The sequence below is a fragment of the Neomonachus schauinslandi genome, chromosome 13 (genome assembly GCF_002201575.2).
Source record: "Neomonachus schauinslandi chromosome 13, ASM220157v2, whole genome shotgun sequence".
Lineage (NCBI taxonomy): Eukaryota > Metazoa > Chordata > Mammalia > Carnivora > Phocidae > Neomonachus > Neomonachus schauinslandi.
The window spans coordinates 60,599,537-60,622,943 of record NC_058415.1 but is presented as its reverse complement, the minus strand read 5'-3'; the positions used below and the strand labels follow the sequence as shown (position 1 = coordinate 60,622,943).

Genomic DNA, 23,407 nt, shown 5'->3' with positions numbered 1-23,407 from the left:
TCTGAAAACTAGTCCTAAATGGTATATGTAGTAATTAAAACATAATGTGTTTCCTGGTTTCAATTAAATTTCATTTGTAATAAAAAAAGCATATATTTTTGGAAAAGCAAGCAATGTTTCTCGCAAAGTGCTCCATTTACCACACTTTTGGTAATTCAGGATTTGGCCCAAATCCAAACCCACTGTCTACCTGGTGGCATCTCACCCACACTGAAGGAATATTCCATGGTAAATATAGCCAAGTTCATGCACACCAGCTTTGGTACCAGGTGCTGTATTTGCCTAATGTCACACAGCAGGTGAGAGTTTGAACCCAGGGGTTCCCATTTCAAATCTAAGGCTCTGTACCCTAGGCCATGCTTTCAGAGTAAAGTCAGATGAATCATCCATTGATCTTTTTTTGACAGACACTACTAGTGTTACTAGCTGCTATTATTTTTGGAAGCTTTCTATATGCCAGGCATTGTGCTGAAAACCTTTACAGCTAATTTTTCCAACAACCCAGGAAGCGGTTCCGTAATTACCCTCGTTTTACTACTGAAGAAACCGAACTGAGGTTACATAACTTGTTCCAGCAACCAGTGGTAAATGTCAGAGCTAGAACGTAACCCAGAGCTGACTCCTAGGACCATATTCTGAACCACCAAGCAAGACTACTATCTTAAAGATGACCGGGTCCTGAAAAGTGACTTCAGCCCCGCCCCTTCTAGATTACCTTCTAGCAGGTATTCTCGGCCCCCAACGCCGGCGCAAGCTCCGTCCACCGCCCTCCCTTCCGCCCGGGTCTCCTCAAATTGCGCAGGCGCTCTCCTTCTCAGAGGCTGTACTGTGGAGTCAACGGGGTGGCGGCACGTTTCGGCGCGCCAATGCGCTTGCGCGGGGGTACAGCCTCCGCCCTTTGGGGAGTTTGGAGATGGCGGCAGCCGGCGACGCTTCGAGGGAGCCGGCGGCCTCGGAACCGCCGGCGGAGCTGCCTGCCTCGGTGCGGGCGAGCATCGAGCGGAAGCGGCAGCGGGCGCTGATGCTGCGCCAGGCCCGGCTGGCGGCCCGGCCCTACCCGGCGACGGCGGCTGGGGCTACCGGAGGTTTGGGCCCTGGCGGCGCCTGCCGTTTCCCTCTGGCGGGCCGGGTGCCGCGTCCTAGGTGCAGCGTCGGCTGCCGGCGCGTCTGCGCGTCTGCCCTCCCGCAGTCCCGGGAGTCCGCTCTGCGGGCCGTTTCAAAGCGGGCTATGACCACCAGCGGTTCCGCGCTGGAGCTGGGGCTTTCCTCACTGCACCCGGGTGGCCTAGCTCTTCTCTTAGGCTTGGGGGATGCAGCCGCCCTCACCGTCGGGAGGTGCCAGCCAGTGTCGGTCGGCGCCCTAGCTTTCCCTTTCTGTTCCAGCTGCGCGTCCACCGGTCCCAGGGGCAGTCCCTGTATAAAGCTTTTAGACTTGTCACCCATTTCAGCAATCATCCTGCACCGCGCCCGAATTCATCCACTCAACAAAGGGCGATTGAGTGCATATTCCGGATCCCGCACAATGCTCGCTACGTGCTGGGCACAGAGCAAACAGACAGGAGCTGCTGCCTTCGTGAGGCTCTCAAGAGTAGCACCTGTTGTGTTTCACGTCTTTCAAGTTCGCTAACTTGATTCTCACTGTTAACTTGTTAAATAATTAGGGCAGCGTTTGGTACTGGTGTTTTACTGCGGTGGTAATTGAGGACCAGAAAAGGAAAGGGATCTGCGCCGGTTCATACCAGCAAGTGCGCAAGCTAATCCGGGCTAGAGTTGAGCTCATCTGATACTGGGTTCACGGCCTTTCCTGTTCACCAACTGCTTGTTCTGTGCCAGGCATTGTCTCACTTTTAGGAAGAAAGGCTGTTATTATTGTCTGAATTTTATCTTTCCCCCTTTCTTAGGGCAGCCCTTGACTGCGTGTCTTTCATGTATGAACATTTCTGTCATCTAACTTTCCACTGTGGTCCAGTAATAATCTTCCCTAGGGTACTTAAAATAGTTTGGTTGACATGCAGGTCTTCAGGGCTGCCTCTGTAACGTGAAGTACACATGTTCCTAAAGCTGTATCCCATACTGTGTGAGTAGTTGAGCACAGTTTGGAGCTGTGTCCTCTACTACCCCTTTTCATCAACCAGAAGAAAGGAAGAATGACAGGAAGCTGGGGCTGGCAGCGTGTCTTGATATTCATACGGACACTGAATCCACAAATTACAGCCACTTTTAATGGTTCTGGTCTCATCCTTTCTGTTTTCTAGTTTTCTTATTCCTTTCTCAACTTGAGATGTTATAGAGTCAGGACAAAAGTTGTTCATTTGCGTTAAGTCATATTCATGATTTCATAAAGGTTTGTAGATCTGTACTAAATGGCTGTGGAACAGGGGTGCAAAAAAGCACATAGACCGGTATTAAACTTCTGATCATGGAAAGCAAGGTAGAATCCACTGTGCTGTGACATGGATGCACCTCGCTGTGCCTCAGGAGCTTGGTTTTGACCAGCTGGAGTAGTCAAGACCTTAACTTGAACAAGATACTGAACGATGCTCAATCATGCCAAGACAAAGCCCCCTTTCTCTCTGCTGCTGCACCTTGCTGTTTCCTCAAGCCCTTAGCACCACATTCTAGGCAAGTTCTTCTCAGTCTTTTCCATGGCCTGTGTCCTAGCTCAGACAGAAAATGAAAATTGTACAGTATGCTGAAATAAAAGTACTGAAGATAAAAATCTCGGCACCGAATATAATATTGAGGCTTCCAATCTGTGCGTGGTCTATTTCTCCATTTATATTTAGGTCTTAGATTTCTCTTAGTGGTGGTTGCGTTGTAGAGGTTTTACACCTCTTTTCCTAGATGTTATTTCTTAATTCTAATTGTAGATTCTTGTGAATATTCTCCATACATAATCACATCATCTGTGGATAAAGACTGTTTTACTCCTTTCCAACCTTTATGCCTGTTTTATTTTCTTACCAACTTGGGCTAGTTGGGCCCTTCAGTATGATGTTCGGTAGAAGTGCTAACAGTGGGCATCCTTGTCTTTGATATATATTAAATTTAAAGAATCTGTTTATGCACAGAGGAACATATGGGCTTCCCTAGTTAAATCATTCACCACTTTTACTTTTCATAGGTATGGCTAATGTAAAAGCAGCCCCAAAGATCATTGACACGGGAGGAGGCTTCATTCTGGAAGAGGAAGAGGAAGAACAACATACAATTGGAAAAGTTGTCCATCAACCAGGTAAAGTGTATTTTCAGAAAATAGGTATCTGGATTGGTCATTTTGAGTAACTTGCATAATTTTTTGTAAATCGATGTTAATGCCATACTTGTCAGTGAGCAGGTCAGCTTTGTAAGAGGGATACAGTTTGGCAGTTTTGCTAATAGATTAAAAATTAAACAGATTTGGCAATGATTAGTTTAACTTGTGGTTTGTGTACTTAGGGTTGATGCTGTCTCTTATTTTAAAATAGGCAGGGATAGCCCATATATTGACTGATAGTATACTCCATTGTCTTGATAGGCTGAAATGAGGGGCTAGAACCCAAGAAATAAAATTTAAGACATTCTTTTATTTGTTTGGAGGAAAAATGGGGTGTATATATCTGTAGTGCTATCCTTGGGGAGGCTTAAAAAACCTATTTTAGTTTTAGCTGTGGCAACAGAAATGTTATATGTTCATCAAGGTAGGTAAGAGTCCCGTTCTATTCCACTGTTTTCAGAAGCTGAGATTTGAAGGATTAAAATATTTGTTCAGTTTGGGTGCCATATTTAAGGGGGATATTGACAGGTATATAGTGTCCAAAACAGAGTGGTCAAAATGGATGTCTTCAAATTGACATGTGAGGAACAGTTGTCAAAACTGGTTAGGTTTAACTGAGAGGACACTTTTAACTGCCTGCAAGTGTAAGAAGTGCTTCTCTGTGGAATAGAGATTATACTTACTGTGATTTGCTTTGGAGGGCAGAACTTGGAACAGTGGGTGACAATTACAATACAGTGAGGGAGATTTCAGCCCAGTACCGTGCATGTATTTAGCACTTCGCACTTATAGAATGTTGGCGCATATTTTATGTGAGTCTCATGGTGACTCTCTGAAATGGAAAAACTTCCTAACCGTGGGAATTGCTGCTTCTAAATAGCAAAACAGGGAGGGGTTCAGAGATTGAAAGACCTGACCAGGATATATTAGAGAAGCCCTGTATGAGGAGGGAAGGCATTGAATTAAAGACCTTTAGAGTCCCTATGATTTTATGGATATGAAGACACATTGTAACTTTAGTCTGCAGATTTTGGATTCAACTGGGCCTATAAAGCCTATACTTTCATTTAACAGATCACACAACAATTTTTTTTTTTTTTTTAAAGATTTTATTTGTCCGAGAAAGAGAGCGCGTGCACACAAGCAGGGGGAGTGGCAGGCAGAGGGAGAAGCAGGCTCGCCACTGAGCAGGGAGCCCGATGCAGGACTCGATCCCAGGACCCTGGGATCATGACCTGACCCGAAGGCAGATGCTTAACGACTGAGCCACCAGGCGCCCCATTACATAACAAATCTTTATCGTAACCTGTTGTAGTGCCTTCCTGCTTAACGAAGGTATACCTGTGGCATTGGCTGTTACTCATGCATTGATGCTATGGCTGCTGCATGCGAATAGGACTTGGGTCGTGAATTTGTGGAAGTTAGAAAAGGTGTGTGTTGGTTTGCAGACTGGCCTGGCACACAGAGGGCAAGAGACTGAAGGAGTCAGGCCCACTCCAGATTGGTAGGTGGCAGCTTTAATTAGCAAGGGAATGTAGGAGGCGTCTTGGGTGGCTGCAAGATGAGTAGATCTCTGCACCCACCTGCCAAATCTTCACAGTTTATATAGAGGCTTAACTGGGTTCGGTCACATATTCAGGTCAGATGGCCTCTATGAGACCTTACTCTCTCAAGGGTTTGTCCTTGGAACAGCTCCCACTGTGGGATTGGTGGGCAGAATGAGCATTTCAAGAACAGGGTAGGGGTTGAGGAGTCTCTGATTGCCCAGATCCGCCTCATAGGTCAGCTGGCCATCACGTCCTCTCGATCACCTCCTTCAACAGTGTCCCCTTTGGGAGACAGATTAGAAAAGGTCCTCATTCTCTGGGCTGACTTAGTCTGGGAGAGGGAGAGAGACTCTCCAGCAGATTCCTCCCCCTGAGCGCAAAGCCTGTCGTGGGGCTCAGCCTAACGACCCATGAGATCATGACGTGAGCAGAAATCAAGAGTCAGACACTTAACCAGCTGAGCCACTCAGGCACCCCTCTATCTATCATGTTTTCTTTGTTAATTTTTTTTTTTTTTTTAATTCATTTGAGGCAGAGAGAAAGAGCAATGAGCAGGGAAGCGAGGCAGAGGGAGAGGGAGAAGCAGACTCCTCGCTGAGCAGGGAGCCCGATGTGGGGCTTGATCCCAGGACCCTGGATCATGACCTGAGCTGAAGGCAGATGCTTAACCAACTGGGCCACTCAGGCGCCCCTTTGTTAATTTTTAAAGAGCTTCAGCATAGCTGAGAAAAATCAAAATTATTTGGGCCATTAAATTATTTGGGTCATTTGCCTATAAAGCAAAGCCTATCAAATGCTTTTATAATCTAGAATAGAGGTTCATCAGAATCACTAGGAAGGTGATAGGGAAAGGGGGGGTGAAGGTGATTAAAAGATATGGACTTCTAGTTATAAAGTAAGTCATGAGGATGTGTTGTACAGCATGGCAACTAGTTAATATTACTGTGCTGCATATTTGAAAGCTGCTAGGAGAGTAGATCTTAAAAGTTCTCATAAGAAAGATTTTGTAAACTATGGTGACAGATGTTAACTAGACTTATTTGATAATTTCACAATATATGTAAATATTGAGTCACTATGTTAGACATCTGAAACTAATACAATGTCAGTTATACCTCAAAAAGATATGTGTGCACGTGTGAGTACTTGTGTGTGTGCGTACATATATGTACACACACGTGCATGTATTCACACATATGTGTACACACACGTGCATGTATTTCTTAGCTCTGTCCACAGAAAGGGCCTTGAAGTGAAGATAACCCAGTGGCAGTGAGCATACCTGCTGTCCAGATCTTGGACTCTGATACTGTTCCCCCACCGAAAGGAGCCAGGGCCCTTCAGAGAAATAGCTGATTCTAGGGTTGGGGCAGGATGGCCACCAGGTGAGTTTGGAACATTCTGTAATGCCAGAAATATGTAAGTGTTCAAAAGTGATAAAAGTGTGTTACACAGCTTGAAGGGGCTCCTGCTAGCCAAATCTGAGACCATTTGAGCACCAAAGTCAATAAGGACACTACTGAGTGATAATGCCATTGGAAAAAAGAGGAATCTGTGAGTCTGTATCATAATAATTAGGTACATGAGTGAATGAATGGCGGGGAGGGAAGGCTCTTGCTTACACTAGACTGCCAATTTTCACGTGGTAAATATAAAGGGAGTGAAGGAGTAGAAAAATCATCATGTACATTTAAAATTTTCCATCATAAAGACTTTCTAAAATTAGGAAAATGTTCTGCACATTTTATGGCTTTCGATTAATAATGCTGTTCAGTAGTCTCCTAATTGGTATGTCAGACCTCTGTTTTTCTCCATTCTAACACATTCTAGTAATCAAGTTTTTGAAGATCTTTGACTCTATTTTTAACCTTTCCTTTTGTCTGTAGCTGTGTCCCGCTAATATTTTATAAGGAAGAGTGATATTTTTGTTAGAGTTTGGAGATAGTGGAATTAAGGGGTGGTAGAATATGAACTGACCTTGTTGCGTTGGAAATAGGTAAGGGAAGGCAGTGATAGGAATGTGTCGAACCAACTGGACAAATGATGACTCCCTTCTTCTTTCCACTGGGGGTTGTGGCAGTTCTCGGAGGTGGGGCTTGGCAGTAGCAATCATCCTAAAGACGTACTAGTGAAACTTTCAGATTTGCTGAGAGAACCAAACTTTCAGATTTGCTGAGAAATTCTATAGGATAAAGATCCTTAGCCAGGTATTTGAAGTCCTCAAAAAAATTGAGTTTTACTCTACCTAGAGTAGTTTCTGTGCTGGGAGTTGAGGATATATAGCTAAATATAATCTTCACCCTCAAGTTTACAGTCTCATTGTTGAGGTATTTACTCTGTTGGTGGTGGTGGTGGGGAGGGTGGAGTGGAGGGGGAGAAAGTTTCCCATTTGAAAGTGAATTCTGTGTTGTCTCTTCTGCTGTTGACTTGCACTTTACTACTCTTTCCGTGTTATGTGTTAGTATCCATCTTCCCTGTCTGTAAGCGGCCCCCTCTGCTCCCTTCTACTCTGGGACTCACCTCTTTTGTACTCTCAACAGTATGGTGGTAGGCCGAATAGCGGTCCCCAAAGATGTCCACATTCCAATCACCATGGAACCCATGATATATGACCGTACATAACAAAAGGGACTTTGCAGATACGATCAAGGTTAAAGACCTTGAGATGTGTGGGAGATTATTCTGTATTATCCAGGTGGGCCCAGTGTAATTATAGGTACTTAAAAGCAAAAGGCAGGAGAGAGGCACAGGGAGATGTGATTATGGAAGAAGCCAGAGTGATGGGAGAAGCTGCTACTGCCGGTTTGGAAGTTGGAGGAAGGGAGTCCTGAATCAAGGCAGGACTGAAAATGGCAGGTAATAGATTGTGTCCTAAAACTTCCAGAAAGGAATGCAGCCCTGCCTGCACCTTGACTGTAGCCCACTGAGACCCACGTCAGACTTACAAACTACAGATCTGTAAGATAATAAGTTTGTGTTATTTTAGCCCGAAGATTTGTGGTAATTTGTTACAGCAGCAGTACAGAGCTCATACAAGCACCTTACACATGGTTTTGGGTTCAAACGTACTTGATGAATTGATAGTTTTTTCCTTAAAATTTTTTTTTAAGATAAATAGAAGATTACTTAATCATGGTTTTGTCTTTGATGTAAAGGTATTTGTGTCCATTATAAAGTACATGCTGATAACCTTAAGATAGGGGAAAATACATTGTTCTAAGTCACAAAAAAGTAAACTTAAAGAATTAACCTTCCTTTCTTTAGGACCTGTTATGGAATTTGATTATGCAGTATGTGAAGAGTGTGGTAAAGAATTTATGGATTCTTACCTTATGAGCCACTTTGATCTGGCAACTTGCGATAACTGCAGGTACTTATTTCAGACGATGTTCTCAATTGCTAAAGTTTACTGTTTGCATGTAGGTTTAGTGCAAAACCATAATTAGATCCATGTGGATTTAATATTAGTAATTACAATTTTTGTTCTAGCTGTTTCCTAAAATTTCTGTGGTTTCCATTTTGTCAAAGAAATACAGGAAGCCTGTGCTTATCACAGTGATGAGGACAGCCCTGGTTCAGCTGTAGATCTGTCCTCCTTTCTCTGGGCCTGGTGGGTCTTTACCCTCTCTCATTAGCAAGTTCCTAACCCCTCTCTTCCCCCTGGTCCCTGAGGGTCCCCTGTGTCTTACCCCGGGGTATGCGGACACCTTGGTCAGAGGACTGGGGCCTTCAGTGAGAGGAGGGGACTGAAGGGGAGAGAAGAGAGGAGGAAAAGTCACATTCTTCTCTCGTCCTTTTTCTTCCTCTCCTGGCCTCTGGCCTCTTTCTGTCACCCCAGGATGATGCTTCTCACTCCTCCTGGTTCCTTCCCTACTGTTTACCCCAGCACGTCCTGTGTTGGTGTCTTTCATGCCTTAAGACCCCATCTGGGATTCTTACTGAGCCCTCTTCTCTGTTCCCTGGTCCTTCTTCTTGGACCTGCTACCCTAGATCAACTGCTCACCTGCCTGGAGGACCTGGCTTCTTCGAGTCCCTGCTGCAGGGGAGGGAGACATTCCCACTGACTTGTTGCTGGGTAGAATCCTGAGAAGAGGGAATGGGAGATATTGCTTGTCTCACGATCAGATCTGTGACTGGAAATGTTTGGCTCCCGGGGCACCTGGGTGGCTCAGTCGTTAAGCGTCTGCCTTCATCTCAGGTCATGATCCCAGGGTCCTGGAATCGAGCCCCACGTCGGGCTCCCTGCTCTGCGGGAAGCCTGCTTCTCCTTCTCCCTCTGCTGCTCCCCCTGCTTGTGCTCTCTCTGTCAAATAAATAAAAATCTTTAAAAAAAAAAGTTTTAAAAAAAATGTGTGGCTGCCATTGGAATTACAAATTATAAACTCTGTTCCCATTGACACACAGTGGTTAAGAGCCACAGCATTATCACTTCTTAAAGTAAGGATGGATAGCTTTTGGGAACTAAATTATCACATATAATCCTATTTCCCTGAGAAGATGGAAGCAACTAATGTATCAGTTTAAAGAAAGTTGTGTAGTAGTCTGGAAAACAGATACTTTTAAAGTAATTAGGAACACAGCCCTCCATTCTGTTTCCTTTCAATATCTTCGATTTTAATTTTAGTAGAGTACCTGTCCCCTCTTTTAGCTTAAACTTCTAAGTTATTTAGCTTTCATGAAGTTATTCCCAATCTTTTTTTTTTTTTTTTTTTTTTAAAGATTTTATTTATTTATTTGACAGAGAGAGAGACAGCGAGAGAGGGAACACAAGCAGGGGGAGTGGGAGAGGGAGAAGCAGGCTTCCCTCTGAGCAGGGAGCCCGACGCGGGGCTCGATCCCAGGACCCTGGGATCACGACCCGAGCCGAAGGCAGGCGCTTAACGACTGAGCCGCCCAGGCGCCCCCAGAAGTTATTCCCAATCTTAAGTCTCTCCTCCCCTCCCCTCCCTGACCTATACCTCATTTCAGTAAAGGCCAACTTCATTGGCTGTTTCTCTCCTTATCCCGTGTTTAATTCCAAGTCCAGTTGGATCTGTGTTCCTTCCAGATCCTTGCTTCGCCCCCTCGCCCCTCCCACCACTACCTCAGCCGAGGCCACCATCAGCCCCTGTCTGGAGCCCGGCACTGGTGGTCTTCTAACTGGCCCGTGCCCCCAACTTTGCACCATTGGCTTCTTCTACGGAGACATTTTAGTCAGAACTCTTCAACGGTTTTTAATCCATGTAGACTAGAACTGTCTCCACACTGCTTAGAGGGCTCCCGCATGTCTCAGACTTGATCTCCCGCCCCTCCTCACCGTCTTCCCTGCCTTAAGCCTTCTGGTCCCCACTGGCTCACTTGCCGTGAGTCCAGTTGTGAAGCGCACTCCTGCCCTAGAGCCTTCGCACTTGCTGTTCTCTCTGCTTAGGATGTTCTTTCTCCAGCTGTTCAGAATGTTCTCTGACTTTTTAAGGGCCCTGCTCAAACGCCCCCTCATCAGTGGCCGCCTTTGATTACCCAGTCTATCAAACTTTCTGTTCTTTACCATGCTTTGTGTTTCTTTATAGCACTTTTATCTGTCATTACGTGTGCTTATTGTCTTCTCCTAACCAGAATGGGAGCTTCATGAAAACAAGGCTTTGTTTTCTTTGCTGTTTTTCTAGTACTTTGAGTCATACCTGGCGTGTAGATGGAGAACAAAATAAATGAGAACTATGTGACTGACTATACCTCCATTTTTACCTTGACTTTGAACAAGCTCAGAGCCAATTGGAAACTCAAGTGTGTTGGCGTAGTTGGACCTTGTATACTTATATTCCTTATGTTCCATCCATGAGATATTTTCTTACCCATTGAGTCTTCTCATTTATATTTGCTATACTCTTAGTCATTTCAAATCCATTGTGGCAAAGAGGGACTTCAAGTAAGTAGAAAGAAATTCTTGTTAAATGACCTGGATCTGCTGCTAATATAATACAGCTTCTCCAAATAAGTAAAAGATAAAGTATTTTTCTGTTTAGAATTTTTATGCTGCTAACTTGACCGTGAGAATTGAAGGAAAAGCTATTTTATTTTTTTAAAGATTTTTTATTAATTTGAGGGAGAGTGAGCACGTAGAGTGAGAGAGAGAACCTGAGTAGGTGGGGAGGGGCAGAGGGAGCCAGAGAAGCAGGCTCCCCACTGAGCAGGGAGCCTGATGCAGGGCTCGATCCTAGGACCTCAAGGTCATGACCCGAACAAAAGGCAGACGCTTAACTGACTGAGCCACCCAGCACCCCAAGAAAAACTGTTTTAGAATAATGTTTTGGAAAGCATGCCCCTAGGTTGTTGGACTATTTGAAAACATAGTTTATTTAAAATAACTAACATAGTACTGGACTTAATTTATTTTCAGAGATGCTGATGATAAACACAAGCTCATAACTAAAACAGAAGCCAAACAAGAATACCTTCTGAAAGACTGTGATTTAGAAAAAAGAGAACCAGCTCTTAAATTTATTGTGAAGAAGAATCCTCATCATTCACAATGGGGTGATATGAAACTCTACTTAAAATTACAGGTCTCTGATACATTATACTTGGTCATTTTAAGTCCTCGGTTGGGTGAAGTTTTAACTGTAAACTAGGTATAATTAGTTTAGTTTTGCTTACAGAGCTAAAAAGATCCTTTTCCTTCTGTTGTTTTGTATATGAGTCATAGTCGTATGTAACGACATTTAATAACATCTGGGTTTACTTTTCGGTGTGGCACTTCGGGGCAGATATGTTACTGTCAGGTAATGTTACTAGGACAATTGGGGAACTAGGTTGGGATTAAGAGTTGGGCCCCATTTCCCTACCCGCCCACCCTCCAAATGAAAACCCTAGAAAGTTTCAGGAATTTCACAGATGCCTAAAATCTAACTCCACTTGGGAAATGCTCATCTGGAACAGTGTCAAGTGTCCATGTAACTCTGCTGTGTTTCAGAGTGGATCTTCTCAACTTCTCGTGTTGTAGTGGTGTGCGGAGATAGTTACCCACTTAGTGTGGGTGCCTTGAGTCAGAGCCTCCTGTATCTATCCTAGAATAGTACATACGTTCTATTTTTGTGCCATTATATAAAAAAATGTTGAGAGGCATTGGTTTAGAGCAGGTTGACTGGAAAATACTAGAAAATCCTAGTAGCTTCAAATAAAATTAAGAAACTACATTGTAAAGCCAGTCACTTACTGAATTTTATTAAACCTAAGACACCGTTAATTAGAAGATTCACCATTATTTTATGTATCATTAAAATGAAAAAACGCCAACCCAATGCTTTCTTATCACTTGAAGCTTTTATTTTATACTTACTGAAATAGTGCCATTAGATTTTAGTTTTTTTTTTTTTGCTATATATCATGCTTGTGCATACATACATAAGAAATGCAACTACAACAGATTTATTAAGGTATTCCTAAACTTCTTTGCATTCAGAGTCCAATTCTTCTGAACCACTTTTTGACTCAGCTGTTAAAGCATCGGTGAGCAAGTGGCTGGTGCTGCAGCATTTCAGGGGTGTTAAAGTGTGGAAAAGGTGATGTTTGAGAATTTAGGAAATGCCAGGATATCACTTGATCATGTCAGGAAGAAATTTGAGTTTGGCTACCTTGATTGATATTTTGGTTCCCTTAACATATTGTGAGAGAGATCCTGAGCGTAATTCTTAGTGTGTTTGTTAGTCTTCTAAATGTAAATAAATATTATAAAGAGTAAAGATATTATAATGCAAAGTTTTTAAACTAGAATAAAGACTTTAGGTCATTCAGGTACTACAGTTAAAAAAAAAAAAAAAAATTGACATTGTAAAGATCAGAAGTTAGTAATAGACCAGGGAGGAAAAGAGCAGTAGTGACTGATTCTCTGTGGTGAGAGGTTTTTGGAGATGACCTCATATTCAGACGACTGTTGCTAATTGGTCTGCAGATTATTTTGGCAAGTGTGACAAAACTTATCAGACCCACTGTCTACTGGTACTTTGGTGGATTCGTGTGAAAACAATGTCGCAGAGAAACAATTACAGTCAGAGGACAGCTCTTGTACTTACAGTCTAATCAAGCCTACATTTAGGCTGAGGTTCCATAGGCTTAGATAGAGGTGTTATTAGAGTTGTTTCTTAGCACTATTTAAAATCTCTTCAAAATTTCAAATACTTATAAAATTGCCCTTGAGTGAGATCATGTTTTGGTGTCCATGGATTTAATCATTATGACTTTATAATACTTAACAACTTAAATCTGGATTCTGTGTTGTAGATTGTGAAGAGGTCTCTTGAAGTTTGGGGTAGTCAGGAAGCATTAGAAGAAGCAAAGGAAGCTCGACAGGAAAACCGAGAGAAAATGAAACAGAAGAAGTTTGATAAGAAAGTAAAAGGTAAGTGAAGCGGTGCCTGGCTGGTTCTGTGGGTAGAGCGTAAGACTCTTGATCTCGGGGTTGTGAGTCCAAGCCCCACGTTGGGTGTAGAGAGTACTTAAAAGTAAAATCTTAAAAAAAAAGTGGCTACATTGATCTCATGAAGGACTGTATTTTATTGACTTCCAAAAAGACTTTAGGTAAGTTGTTCTTGTTTAAAGATCTGTCACCAGTAGATTGGAATGTTTTTTTCATAGATTGAAACAAGAAAAGACTGAAAGTTTGCCCTCTGTAGGTTGGTGTTTGAGGCTGTCGGTGCAAACCTCAGAGTACGGCAGTTCTAAAAAGTGTGGAAATCCTCCTCTTAAAGTGAACTATGTGTTTATATAGGAACAATGGTAGATCAGGGATATATCCTCGGTCAAGGATTTGGCATCAGTCAGTCTTAAATATGACTAACAGGGTTATAAAAAGGATATCCACCAGCAAACCTCTCTAATTGCTTAAAATGAAAAAATCATGCCTAAGTGTTAGTCCTCTAATTTAGTAGCTAGAAGGAGCCTTCTCATGTCAGCAAGTCGAATCATTTTCCTTCTATGTGAATAAAAGACCTAGAAAGGTAGAGTGACTTGTTACATCAGTAGTCAGCGAGGTGGGACCGCAAGCTGGCTTTCCTAACCAAAAGTCTGCATCGGTACATTCATTCCTCTGTCCATACATCTGTCTGTCCATTCCTTTGTCCATGTGTGTCTGTGTGTCCATCTGTGCGTAAGTCCATCAGCGCATCCAGCAGCGTCACCAGGCACTGTGCTAGCGTCCTGCTGGAGTCAGAGCTGGTCCGGCTCCTGTTGGAGTGTGGTCAGTACCGTGATGGTGAGCGTGGGCTGCTGTCGGAGCAGTGGGAGCACTCTGACTCGGTGGGACCACTGACTCCCTGGAGAGTCCTGCATGGCGGGCATAGATGTGCTTCCGGCAGCAGGTGTAGAGTCCTGGTGTGGTGTGTGGCGCATCCGGATAGCATGTGTTTTATGTGTTCACGGGGTTTGTATACATCCATTTAAAATGAGTGTCTTAGCCATAATAAATAAATTTGCTTTTGTGTTTAGCATTTAGAAGAGGTTTTGGAAGATAGCTCAGATGTGTTAAATAATACAGCAGGAACAAAAAGTGAGTGTAAGCCTGCCTTATTTCTTCTTGTGAGGATCTTTTTTCCCTCTTCTCGGTACAAGATTGATTTGTGTGCAGTGCAGAAAAGTTGGGAAACTGCAAAGAACTTGTAGTAGTCTCCCGCCCAGAGACCATCAATAGTGACATTTTAATGTCTGTTTTTCTAGTTCTTTTCTACACACAGACTCTTTAAAAATATTTCTTATAAAAATAGAAGCGCTGTTGGACACTTACGAAGTTTATCAAAACCTCATGATAAAAAAAAACCCTCATGATAAACATCCTTATATATGTCTTTATATAAATTATAGTGACTTAAGAGATCAGCTCCTGGATCGGGGGGTAAGCACACTTCTCTGGCTTGGTTCGATTTCCTGTGGCAGACTGCTGTGTAGAAGCATTTCACTGAAGAATCTTCCCCACATGAGCCGCTGCTGTACCAGGTCGCTGAAAACACCAGCAAGGACCAACTGAGAGGCTTTGGAAAGACTTCTTTCAATTTGGTCCTTTCCTTTAATCTTTTATTAGATTATGTTCCACCTCACATTTTACCCCAGCCCTTCCTTCTTCCAGCATCAAGGAGAGCCTGGAGGGGGAAAGTAACAGAAGCTTCTTACTGGGCCTGAGAGAGGAAGGCAGAGTTACAGACTCATTACAGACCAGCCTGGGCTTGTTGGTAACTCCAGCTACCTGAATCGCCTCCACTCTTCCCTCTCTGCTGCCCCTCGAAGCCACTTTCCTGATGGTATTTTGGTGTAGACTATAGTATATGGATAAAGGAATTAGAAACTTAGACCTGCCAGTGATAAAATACTTTAAAAAGGGGGGCTGTCTGTAATTTTTATTTAGATACTATCTCTGTAGTTTGGTCAAGATGTCATCTAAATGTGGCTAAGTTCCTATAATTTGACTAACAGTAAAAGATTATAGCATCTCTTTTATACTTTTTTTCTAAAAAAATCAAATTATAAAAATTTGATCCTATAGATCAAATATTAGTATGCATAGAACAGTTCTTCTAAGATTTATATAATTTTTATAGGTATTGTTTTAAAGAAACATAAACTCAAATATAATTGGCTTTTTTTCACTGTATTAAATTGCTGCTGTTAATCACCAGATAAACTATGGATTTCCTTCTTTGTTGAAGAGTTTGAATTTGCCCTGAATTTTTTCATGGACCCTTAAGATTGGTTTCTTTAATTCAGTTCCATTCTTGTTGGGATGAAGCATGTCTTTTTGAGGAAATTTTTCCAAGTGGTATGTTTTCCTAGTCTCTCCAAATCTGAGTGTTTTCCAGTTTCCCTTGCATATGAAAACCTGAGCACGCTCTTAGTTATGAAAGCATTACTCCATTGTCTTCTGGTGTTTACCTGTGCGGAGGTCGGTGTGGTACCCTGTTTAATTATGGCTCCTTCTCGTTGGTTTACTTTAGAGGTCGATGAACATGTTCCAGTTCTCCTGACTAGGCCGCAAAGGGCTGAGAGTGGAGTAGACACTATAGAGATTAGAAACAAGGAGCTTACCGTGCAGTTTGCTCAGAACAGAGAGGAATAAAAGCAAGTCTAAAAGTTTAGTTGAAGAGAAATTGGAACCTGGTTCCTCTTGGTCTTCTGATTTTGATCCACAGAGAAGCTGACACAAAGCTTACTTCTTTATGGAAAGGTAAGAGATTACATTTACCTTTGAGAATGTGATCTGCTTAGCAGTTTGAGAAAGAACTGGTTTTACTACAAAGAAATTTAAGTATAAATAGTATAAGTTATTTATAAATATAGGCAAAGTAAAAGACAATTGTCAGCAAATTCAAATTGTTCTAGATCTCTTAGATGCAAGCACGCAGCCTAGAAACGAGGGCATCACTGCTGCTCAGTTTAACTGGATTTCAACAAATGCACTACGTGCCGCCTCTGATACTGGATGAGAACTCTCATCTGGTGCAAATACACAGAACGTTTTGGGCTTGCATGCCTCTCCACAAATAAGGTGGAGATGAGGCTTTTCTTTCAAGTTATACTCTGTGTTCTCTTACTTAGTACTGACAGAGGTAAGCCTTCTAAAAAATGGAAAATTATTCTTCATCGTTTGTTACTATGTACTCTTCCCCTCAAAAGAGGTGGGTAAGAAAAGCCCACGTTGGGGCTCCTACTGAGTGTGCGGACATTTTACATTCTGGCCTGTGGTTCTATTTATGACTGTTTTCGGGCTTCTCTCAAGAGTTTGAAGGACACAATTCCATGTTCCTCTGCTTCAGTGTTTGGAGGACAAGATAAGATCAAAGCTTCATGTTGATATTTCCTTGTGACTTTTCCTCTAGTTAACAAGGAGCCCCCTATGCAACTTCCTGTCCTTCCATCAAGTATTTAGAAATATTTTGTCTCCCTCAGCTAGTTCTCCTGAGTTTACCTCCTAAACAGCATTGGGCTTCTTTGAATACAAGCTGTCTCTTTTACAAAAGTAGGATATCAGGCAAATAAAATACAAGTTTCAGAGTGGCATAAACTAAATTTTTCATTGAAACAAGGATTTAAGGGAAGACTTCTTTGGGTAAAAAGAGTATCTATCTGAAGATACCCATAGCAAGACTGGTTACCGTGAACATTTTTATAAATTTCCAGAGAGGCAGTCCACAGCTTTCTGTGCTGTGAAATTCTAGGCCCGCAGGACTAGGAGGCTGTAAGCCGGTAACCTGCTGCTTTGTTCTCCAGCTCAGCTAGGCTTTCGGCGCTGCTGGGCGCGACCCCTCCTCCTGTCCCCAGGGCTAGCGGTGAGGTGCTGCCGCCCTTCAAGGCTCTGCCCTCTCTGCCTTCCTCTTCTCACTCAGCAGTAGGTGGTGACCTCTACTTTCCAAAGTTTTAAGTTGCTTAAATGAAGTAATGTAAAAGATGTATTAATCTTTATTTAAAAAATTTTTATTTCACTAGATGTTGACATTTTGCCACATTTGTTCACACACACACACACACACACACACACACACACGCTTTGTTGACCCATTTAAGAGCTGCTTGAGGACATTGTGATTCTTAATATTTCAGGATGTTATCTCCTGTAAACAGTGACATTCTGTGTAACTGGAAAAACAGTGTCATACTCAGTAAAGTTAATAATATAATGTTGTCTAGTATGTCTTAGACATTCAGTCGTTCTGATGTCCTTCACAACTAAAAAGTTGTTGGATCCAAGGGCCAATCAAGGTTGATGCATATCTGTACTCTTTTAGGTCTTCAGCCGGTTTTGTTTTGTTTTGGGGACTATTGACATTTTTGGAGACTGCCACCTGTTTTGCAGAATGTCCTCATTTAGGTTTATTAGCAGCTTATTTTCGCACAATTAGATTGGGCATTTTGGTAGGAGTCCTTCCCTGGTGATGTGTCCGCGTGTGTCACGTTAGGAGACACATGCTGTCAGCTAAGAAAGGGATCCTCCGTTTGCTAGCGTGGTTGGGGCAGTGTCTGCTAGATTTGCCCATTGCCCAGGTGCGCTTTCCCCTTTGTAATTAGGAGGAAATCTGTGGGCTGGACTCGGGTACTGTGTGAGCATCTCCTTCCTTAAGTCTCACTCCTGGGTTTTAGCACATGGCATGATTCTTGCCCCAATTTGTTGTTACTAGGCTGGATATAAGTGGTGATTTTCTATTTCTGTTATTTCTATAATTATTTGGCTTCCTTTGGGAAGAAGAATTTTTTTTAGTATTAGTTGGATTCATGGATTCTTCTCAAATCAGTGTTATAGTCCATTCCTCTTACTCATTTTGAGGCTCAAATGGTCTCTAATTTGGCCCCTTCAAGCAAACTCCTGACTTTGAAAGTTTTTATTTGGAAATCAGTTCAGAAAGTTCCAGAAGATTGCAAAGATTAGTATAAAGGAGACAGGGGTTGTATCCTTTCTCCAGAGTGATCTGTTAGCCATTTGTATTCTGCACGCGACACTTGCTCGAGCCGTTGGAGAGGAGGTTGCACACGTCACTGTCCCCAGCCCTGCAGCGCATGCTTCCCGGGAACAGCAGTCTCCTTGTGCAGGACCAGAGTGTAGTCGTGAGAGTCTGTCACCCAGAGTCTAGTTCTGTTAGTTTGCCCAGTAATGTCCTGTGTGGTTTTTCATTATAGCTCAGGATCCAGTCTAGGATCAGGCATTAGCTCGAAGTACCAAGTTTTTCTAAATTTCTTTATTCTGGAATATTTCCAGAGCTGCTCTCTCTTTTGACATTGACATTTTTGAAGAAGTCTGTTCCCTTCCCCATCTTGCTTTTTTTAGAAATGTTTTTCACTTGGGGCTTTTCAGAGGCTTCCCAATGGTTAGATTCATGTTATACATTTCAGGCTGGAGATGGTACATAAATGACCTATTTCTTAGGGCATCGTATCTGGAGATCTACGTCTGTCTGCCTTCAGCGATGATGTTAAAACTTTTTATTTCATAGGCAAAAAAAAAAAAAGTTATAGCCAACCAAATATCCTGTTTCTCCTAAACACTTCCCCTGAGATTTAGCACTCAGTCACAGATGGTTCTTGCCTGAACCAATCTTTAGTATACTTTTTGAAAAAATGGTTTTTTTCAGTGCTCTCTCCATGTTTAGCCAGTTAGAAGTCTGCATTCTGCAGCATCCTTTCTGCCATTTATTATTGGTATGGATTCATGAATTCCTGTTCTCCATGGCTTTTGTTCATTTCTGTCCTTATTTTAGTGTTCAAATTGTCTGAGATTTGGGTTAAGAGGAATCTTCTTTAAGCTAGCTCCTCTGTCCTTTTGCCATGTCTTCATTGTTGAGGACTTCTGCTTTTTAGCACAATAACATGTATATATCTGTATTTTTATGTCTGCCCCATATGTTATAAATTAATACCTTGAGTTCACACTCTTACCCAATTCTAATCCAGGATTTTAGGGTTCATTCTTGTTTTCTTTCCTTGTTTGTAACTCCCTTCTCTGACAGTGAGAAATCTGATTCGCATTATCCTTAATGTAGTTATTTGATGCCTCTGTATGTAATTTCCCATCACTGTTGCTAGCAGCCTGCACCACAGGGAGATCCTCCTTACTTTTCTGGGGCTCCCTCCACCCTACCACAGATGCCTGCTTTACTTGCTCCACTTACTGGCTTTAGGACTAGATTGTTCAGGAAGGAAAAGAAGGCAAGAAAATGATAAAACATACCAGTATTTTAGTACTTCCTTATTTTCTAGCACAAGTTTTTCCAGGAGTGTCTAGTAAATACTAAAAGATATGGCTTTGTCATTATTCTTGATAAACTAGCTGAAGGTTGGGAAGAAAAAGCCATAAAGTCAGTTATGGCTAGTAAACTAGATTTTGTTGTCAGTATTCTAGCGTTAAGTAAATAAGTTTTCTTCTCTCTCTTCCTGAGTTCACGTAATGCTCAAGTTAGAGGGTAGCTTAGCAGTGACTGGGATGCAGTCAGATTTTGAGAGCATTTTCTCAGTGGAGTAGTAAAGGAAAAGTGGCTAGGGTACTTTATATCAGAACAAATTTGGAAGGGAGGTATTGGAACTCAAACAGGAGACCTCTTCTTGTCATTGACTGAAACCATGAGGCATCTGTGCTAGTCAGCACATGATTTCATTTTTTATTTAGAAAATACCCTAAGGTAAAATAAAGGGTAGGACATTCCAGGTATGTCTAGAAAAAATTGCTGCCTTCAGAATGTGACTAATATAGGAATAAAGATTATTATTTGGATGGACACGATTTTCCCCCTAGTTTGGAAACTGTCTAGAGGTGCATGCATTGAAGCCTGAATATAGTGGTCTGAGACCCAGTACTTCTCATAGTGGAGGTGGGAAAAGGCAGCACAGCCTTTGTGGTTAACAGGAACCTGAGCTAGACCACGCTGTTGGCATCAACTAGCGGTTTTATCTTAGGCACAACGTATGTAACTTCTTTGGGTTTTCTCATCTGGTAAAAGTGGGATGGTAGGGGCGCCTGGGTGGCTCAGTCGTGAAGCGTCTGCATTCGGCTCAGGTCATGATCCCAGGGTCCTGGGATCGAGCCCCACATCGGGCTCCCTGCTCCACGGGAAGCCTGCTTCTCCCTCTCCTCCCCCTGCTTATGTTCCTGCTCTCGCTATCTTTCTGTCAAATAAATAAAATCTTAAAAAAAAAAAAAAAAAAAAAAACCTTAAAAAAGTGGGATGGTAGTTGTACTTAATCTCAAAGGGTCGTGAGGATTAAATGTGTTTATAAAGTGCTTAGAACAGTGCCTGATACATAGCGCTACATCTGCTTATCCCTAAGATACAATAAAGGCTGAAATACAAAGATTCAAGTATTTTGATACTACTTACAAATCTAAAGAGGATTAAAGAAAATGTGTGATCACTTGGTGTACAGTGATTTTTATAGTTGAGATTATGTAACGTACTCTTCCTTAGGTAGCGTGCTCTCAGAGCTGGGCTTGATGGATCACTGGTCAGAATAAAAAAATTAGTGTTGCTTTTTATTCATTAAACTGGAAACAGAGAAGTTATTAGCTCGTTAATTTCCGGTTAACACTAAGCATTTGGTTTCTTCAGGTACTGCAGTGTGAACTTTTAAAATGTGACTGGCTTAGCTGCTTTTCAAAGCATCCAAGAGTTGTTTTTTTTTTAAATAACATTTTAACATGATACAGTGGAAAAAGTTCTAAACTCTGGAATAACTGACCTGCAGTCACATGCTATTTTTGTTCCATTTTCCTACCTGCAAAATAAAGTAGTAAAGTAAAAACTGTGGTTCTTTCCAGCTCTTAATTGCCTTTGATTCTTATATTTAGGTTGTACTTTGCAATAATTGGCAATCCCTCTCCTAAAATATTGCTCTCATTTTATAAGATAAGGAACTGAACAGACTTCAAGCAGTTTCTCTAAGATGAAACCCCAGCATAGTAGCAGACGTCTTGGTTTTCTAGTTCTCTTGCAAGCAAAGCTTGGCCTGCCTCTTACAGAAGTGGCCCCTAACGCACAGAACTTTGAAATGCATCTTGTCCTGAGTTATCCTGGCTGACTCCCCTCTCCTGCTGCAGCACCATTTTTCTTAGCTGCTTGAACAAATCCCATTTTTTAAAATCCCCTTTACTCATCTTCTGAATTTTTTTGTTCTACTGTCCCTCTTAACCCACTTACCCCATTTCTATATATCCCATTTCACGCGGCTCCAACAATGAGTAATTTTACAGGCCAAGCTGGCCAAGGTTCTAGAATCAATTTTGATTTGTTATAAAATTAATGTAAACCATATTTGGTTTACACACACACAAGCAAGCTTGATGGATTTTGGGATTCAGCTGAATAGCATCACTGAAAGACTGGCTTTTCCTTATTTTCTTAGAATTACGGCGAGCAGTAAGAAGCAGCGTGTGGAGAAGGGAAACAGTTGCTCATCAACATGAGTATGGACCAGAAGAAAACCTAGAGGATGACATGTATCGGAAGACTTGTACTGTGTGTGGCCATGAGCTGACATATGAGAAGATGTGACTAGTTAAGTGTAAAGTATTCACAGATGAATGAACACTCGTGTAAATAATGCTAAATAGAAATGTGTATGTTACGGCTTAAGAGCAAGTTTCAGTTAGAGTCCAGCAGGTCTGGTTGTGGGCAAAATACTGGGTCTGGGATTGCTTTTCTCTACAACAGGGATGGGAGCGAGGGATGGAATAGGTTCAAAAGTTAGGTTAGAGCTAAAACAGAAATAAACCAAACCAAACCCTAGATTGGAATAGGAGGAAGAGCTTTTAAAGGGCAGAAGCAACTGAAGCAGATTCTTCTCCCAGGAAACAAGGGACAGTGGTAGACCCTGTGCCCCGGAGGCTAGCCAGGTCTTCTAGAGGCTGTCTCCATGTGAGGGAGTGGGGAGCTGTTGTTGGCCAAGGCCTGACTGGACAGCAGTAATTGAATCGTGGCAGTCTGATCATGTTTTCTGTATCCTTACAGTTTATTACCATAGGCCCTAAGGTCCGTGTCTAGATAGCCCTTTTCAAATATGGATTAAAATGGAAAAACAGCCATATTGTCTTATTGATCAAAAAAGGTACTAAGTTTATCCTAACTTGTTAACATTTTACAGAGCACTTACCGTGGACCAGGTAGGTGTGACGCAAAATGGCTTACAGGTATTCTCATTTAATCCTGGGAGGGAGGAGATCTTGTGTTTACTTAGCACTTTTAAAGGAAGTGATAACCTACAACCCGACATCACCCCAGGCATGTGGATCAAGTTTAGCTAGTCAGTTTTGCCCGTCTTGCCAAAAAGATAACAAGGATTTGTGCTTGACTACAGGGTCTGTGCATGACTTTTTTTTTTTTTTTTAACCTGTTCAAGTAAAGATAAACTGGATATTTTCAAGTTGTTCTTTGACATGGCTTTTTTAGTCCAGTTGCTATAAGTAGGAAGTTTATATGTTTTCATCTTCCTTTGTAGATCAGCTCTCCTGGAGATTATACTTGAAGAAAGGCAGGTCCAAACTAGTCCAACTCAAAATAGACTTGAGACTGTAATTACTAATTGTTCTCTAAGAATTCAACATAGAAATAAGTGTTGATTTTTTTTTTTAACGTGCCATGCTAATTATTGATTTAGTAAAAATTTATTCAGAATGGGTAGCAAGACCTTCCTGGGACCACAGAAGAGCTTCCAGCTTGATATCAGCAGAATAACGAGGGGTCTAGGCAGCTGACAACAGTATTAACTGTGTGGGCCATAAAGAGCCGTTGCGCCCCATGGACCTAGGTTCAAATTCCACTTTCTGGCTGTGGGCCTTGGGCAGGTTACTCCATGGGCCTCTTTTTATCTGCTGGGTGGGTACAATCATCTCTCAGAGGATGGTTGGGAAGATTAAATAGGGTGAATCTGTGGCATGTGGCACAGACTAGCCACTTGTTCCTGAGCGCATATCCTCATCAGGACAGTATAGTTCTAGATTTGTCTAGTTTCACGTACGCTTCTATTCACTCTTTCATCACTTGAAGATGATCCCAGTATCCAGAGAACACTGACGGCCCAATGTATTCTACGCAGGTTGGCAAGTTCTTTCCTCATTTTCAGGTATAACTACAGATTAGTAAATTATACAACTACTACTTTCCAGGAAGAG

At 42.1% G+C, this 23,407-nt stretch overlaps 1 protein-coding gene across 2 annotated transcripts; it reads left to right on the top strand.

Moving 5' to 3' along the window:
• Positions 1 to 902: 902 nt before the first annotated feature.
• On the top strand, positions 903 to 23,064 carry XPA (XPA, DNA damage recognition and repair factor). 2 transcript variants are annotated; one of them, XM_021691731.1, is made up of 6 exons: positions 903 to 1,085; positions 3,125 to 3,235; positions 8,068 to 8,173; positions 11,177 to 11,342; positions 13,057 to 13,174; positions 21,643 to 23,064. In XM_021691731.1, exons 1-6 carry the CDS (start codon positions 914 to 916, stop codon positions 21,789 to 21,791), a joined length of 822 nt encoding a protein of 273 aa, XP_021547406.1. In that variant the 5' UTR covers positions 903 to 913; the 3' UTR covers positions 21,792 to 23,064. The 2 variants fall into 2 exon arrangements, with proteins under 2 accessions (XP_021547406.1, XP_044776680.1); XM_044920745.1 differs by lacking the exon at positions 903 to 1,085 and adding an exon at positions 2,009 to 2,226.
• Positions 23,065 to 23,407: the final 343 nt, after the last annotated feature.

Coding starts and splice junctions, on each gene's coding strand:
- XPA (XM_021691731.1), top strand. CDS start 914: ATGGCGGCAGCCGGCGACGCTTCGAGGGAGCCGGCGGCCTCGGAACCG. Junction 1,086..3,124: donor GGCGGCTGGGGCTACCGGAG/GTTTGGGCCCTG, acceptor TACTTTTCATAG/GTATGGCTAATGTAAAAGCA. Junction 8,174..11,176: donor GCAACTTGCGATAACTGCAG/GTACTTATTTCA, acceptor ATTTATTTTCAG/AGATGCTGATGATAAACACA.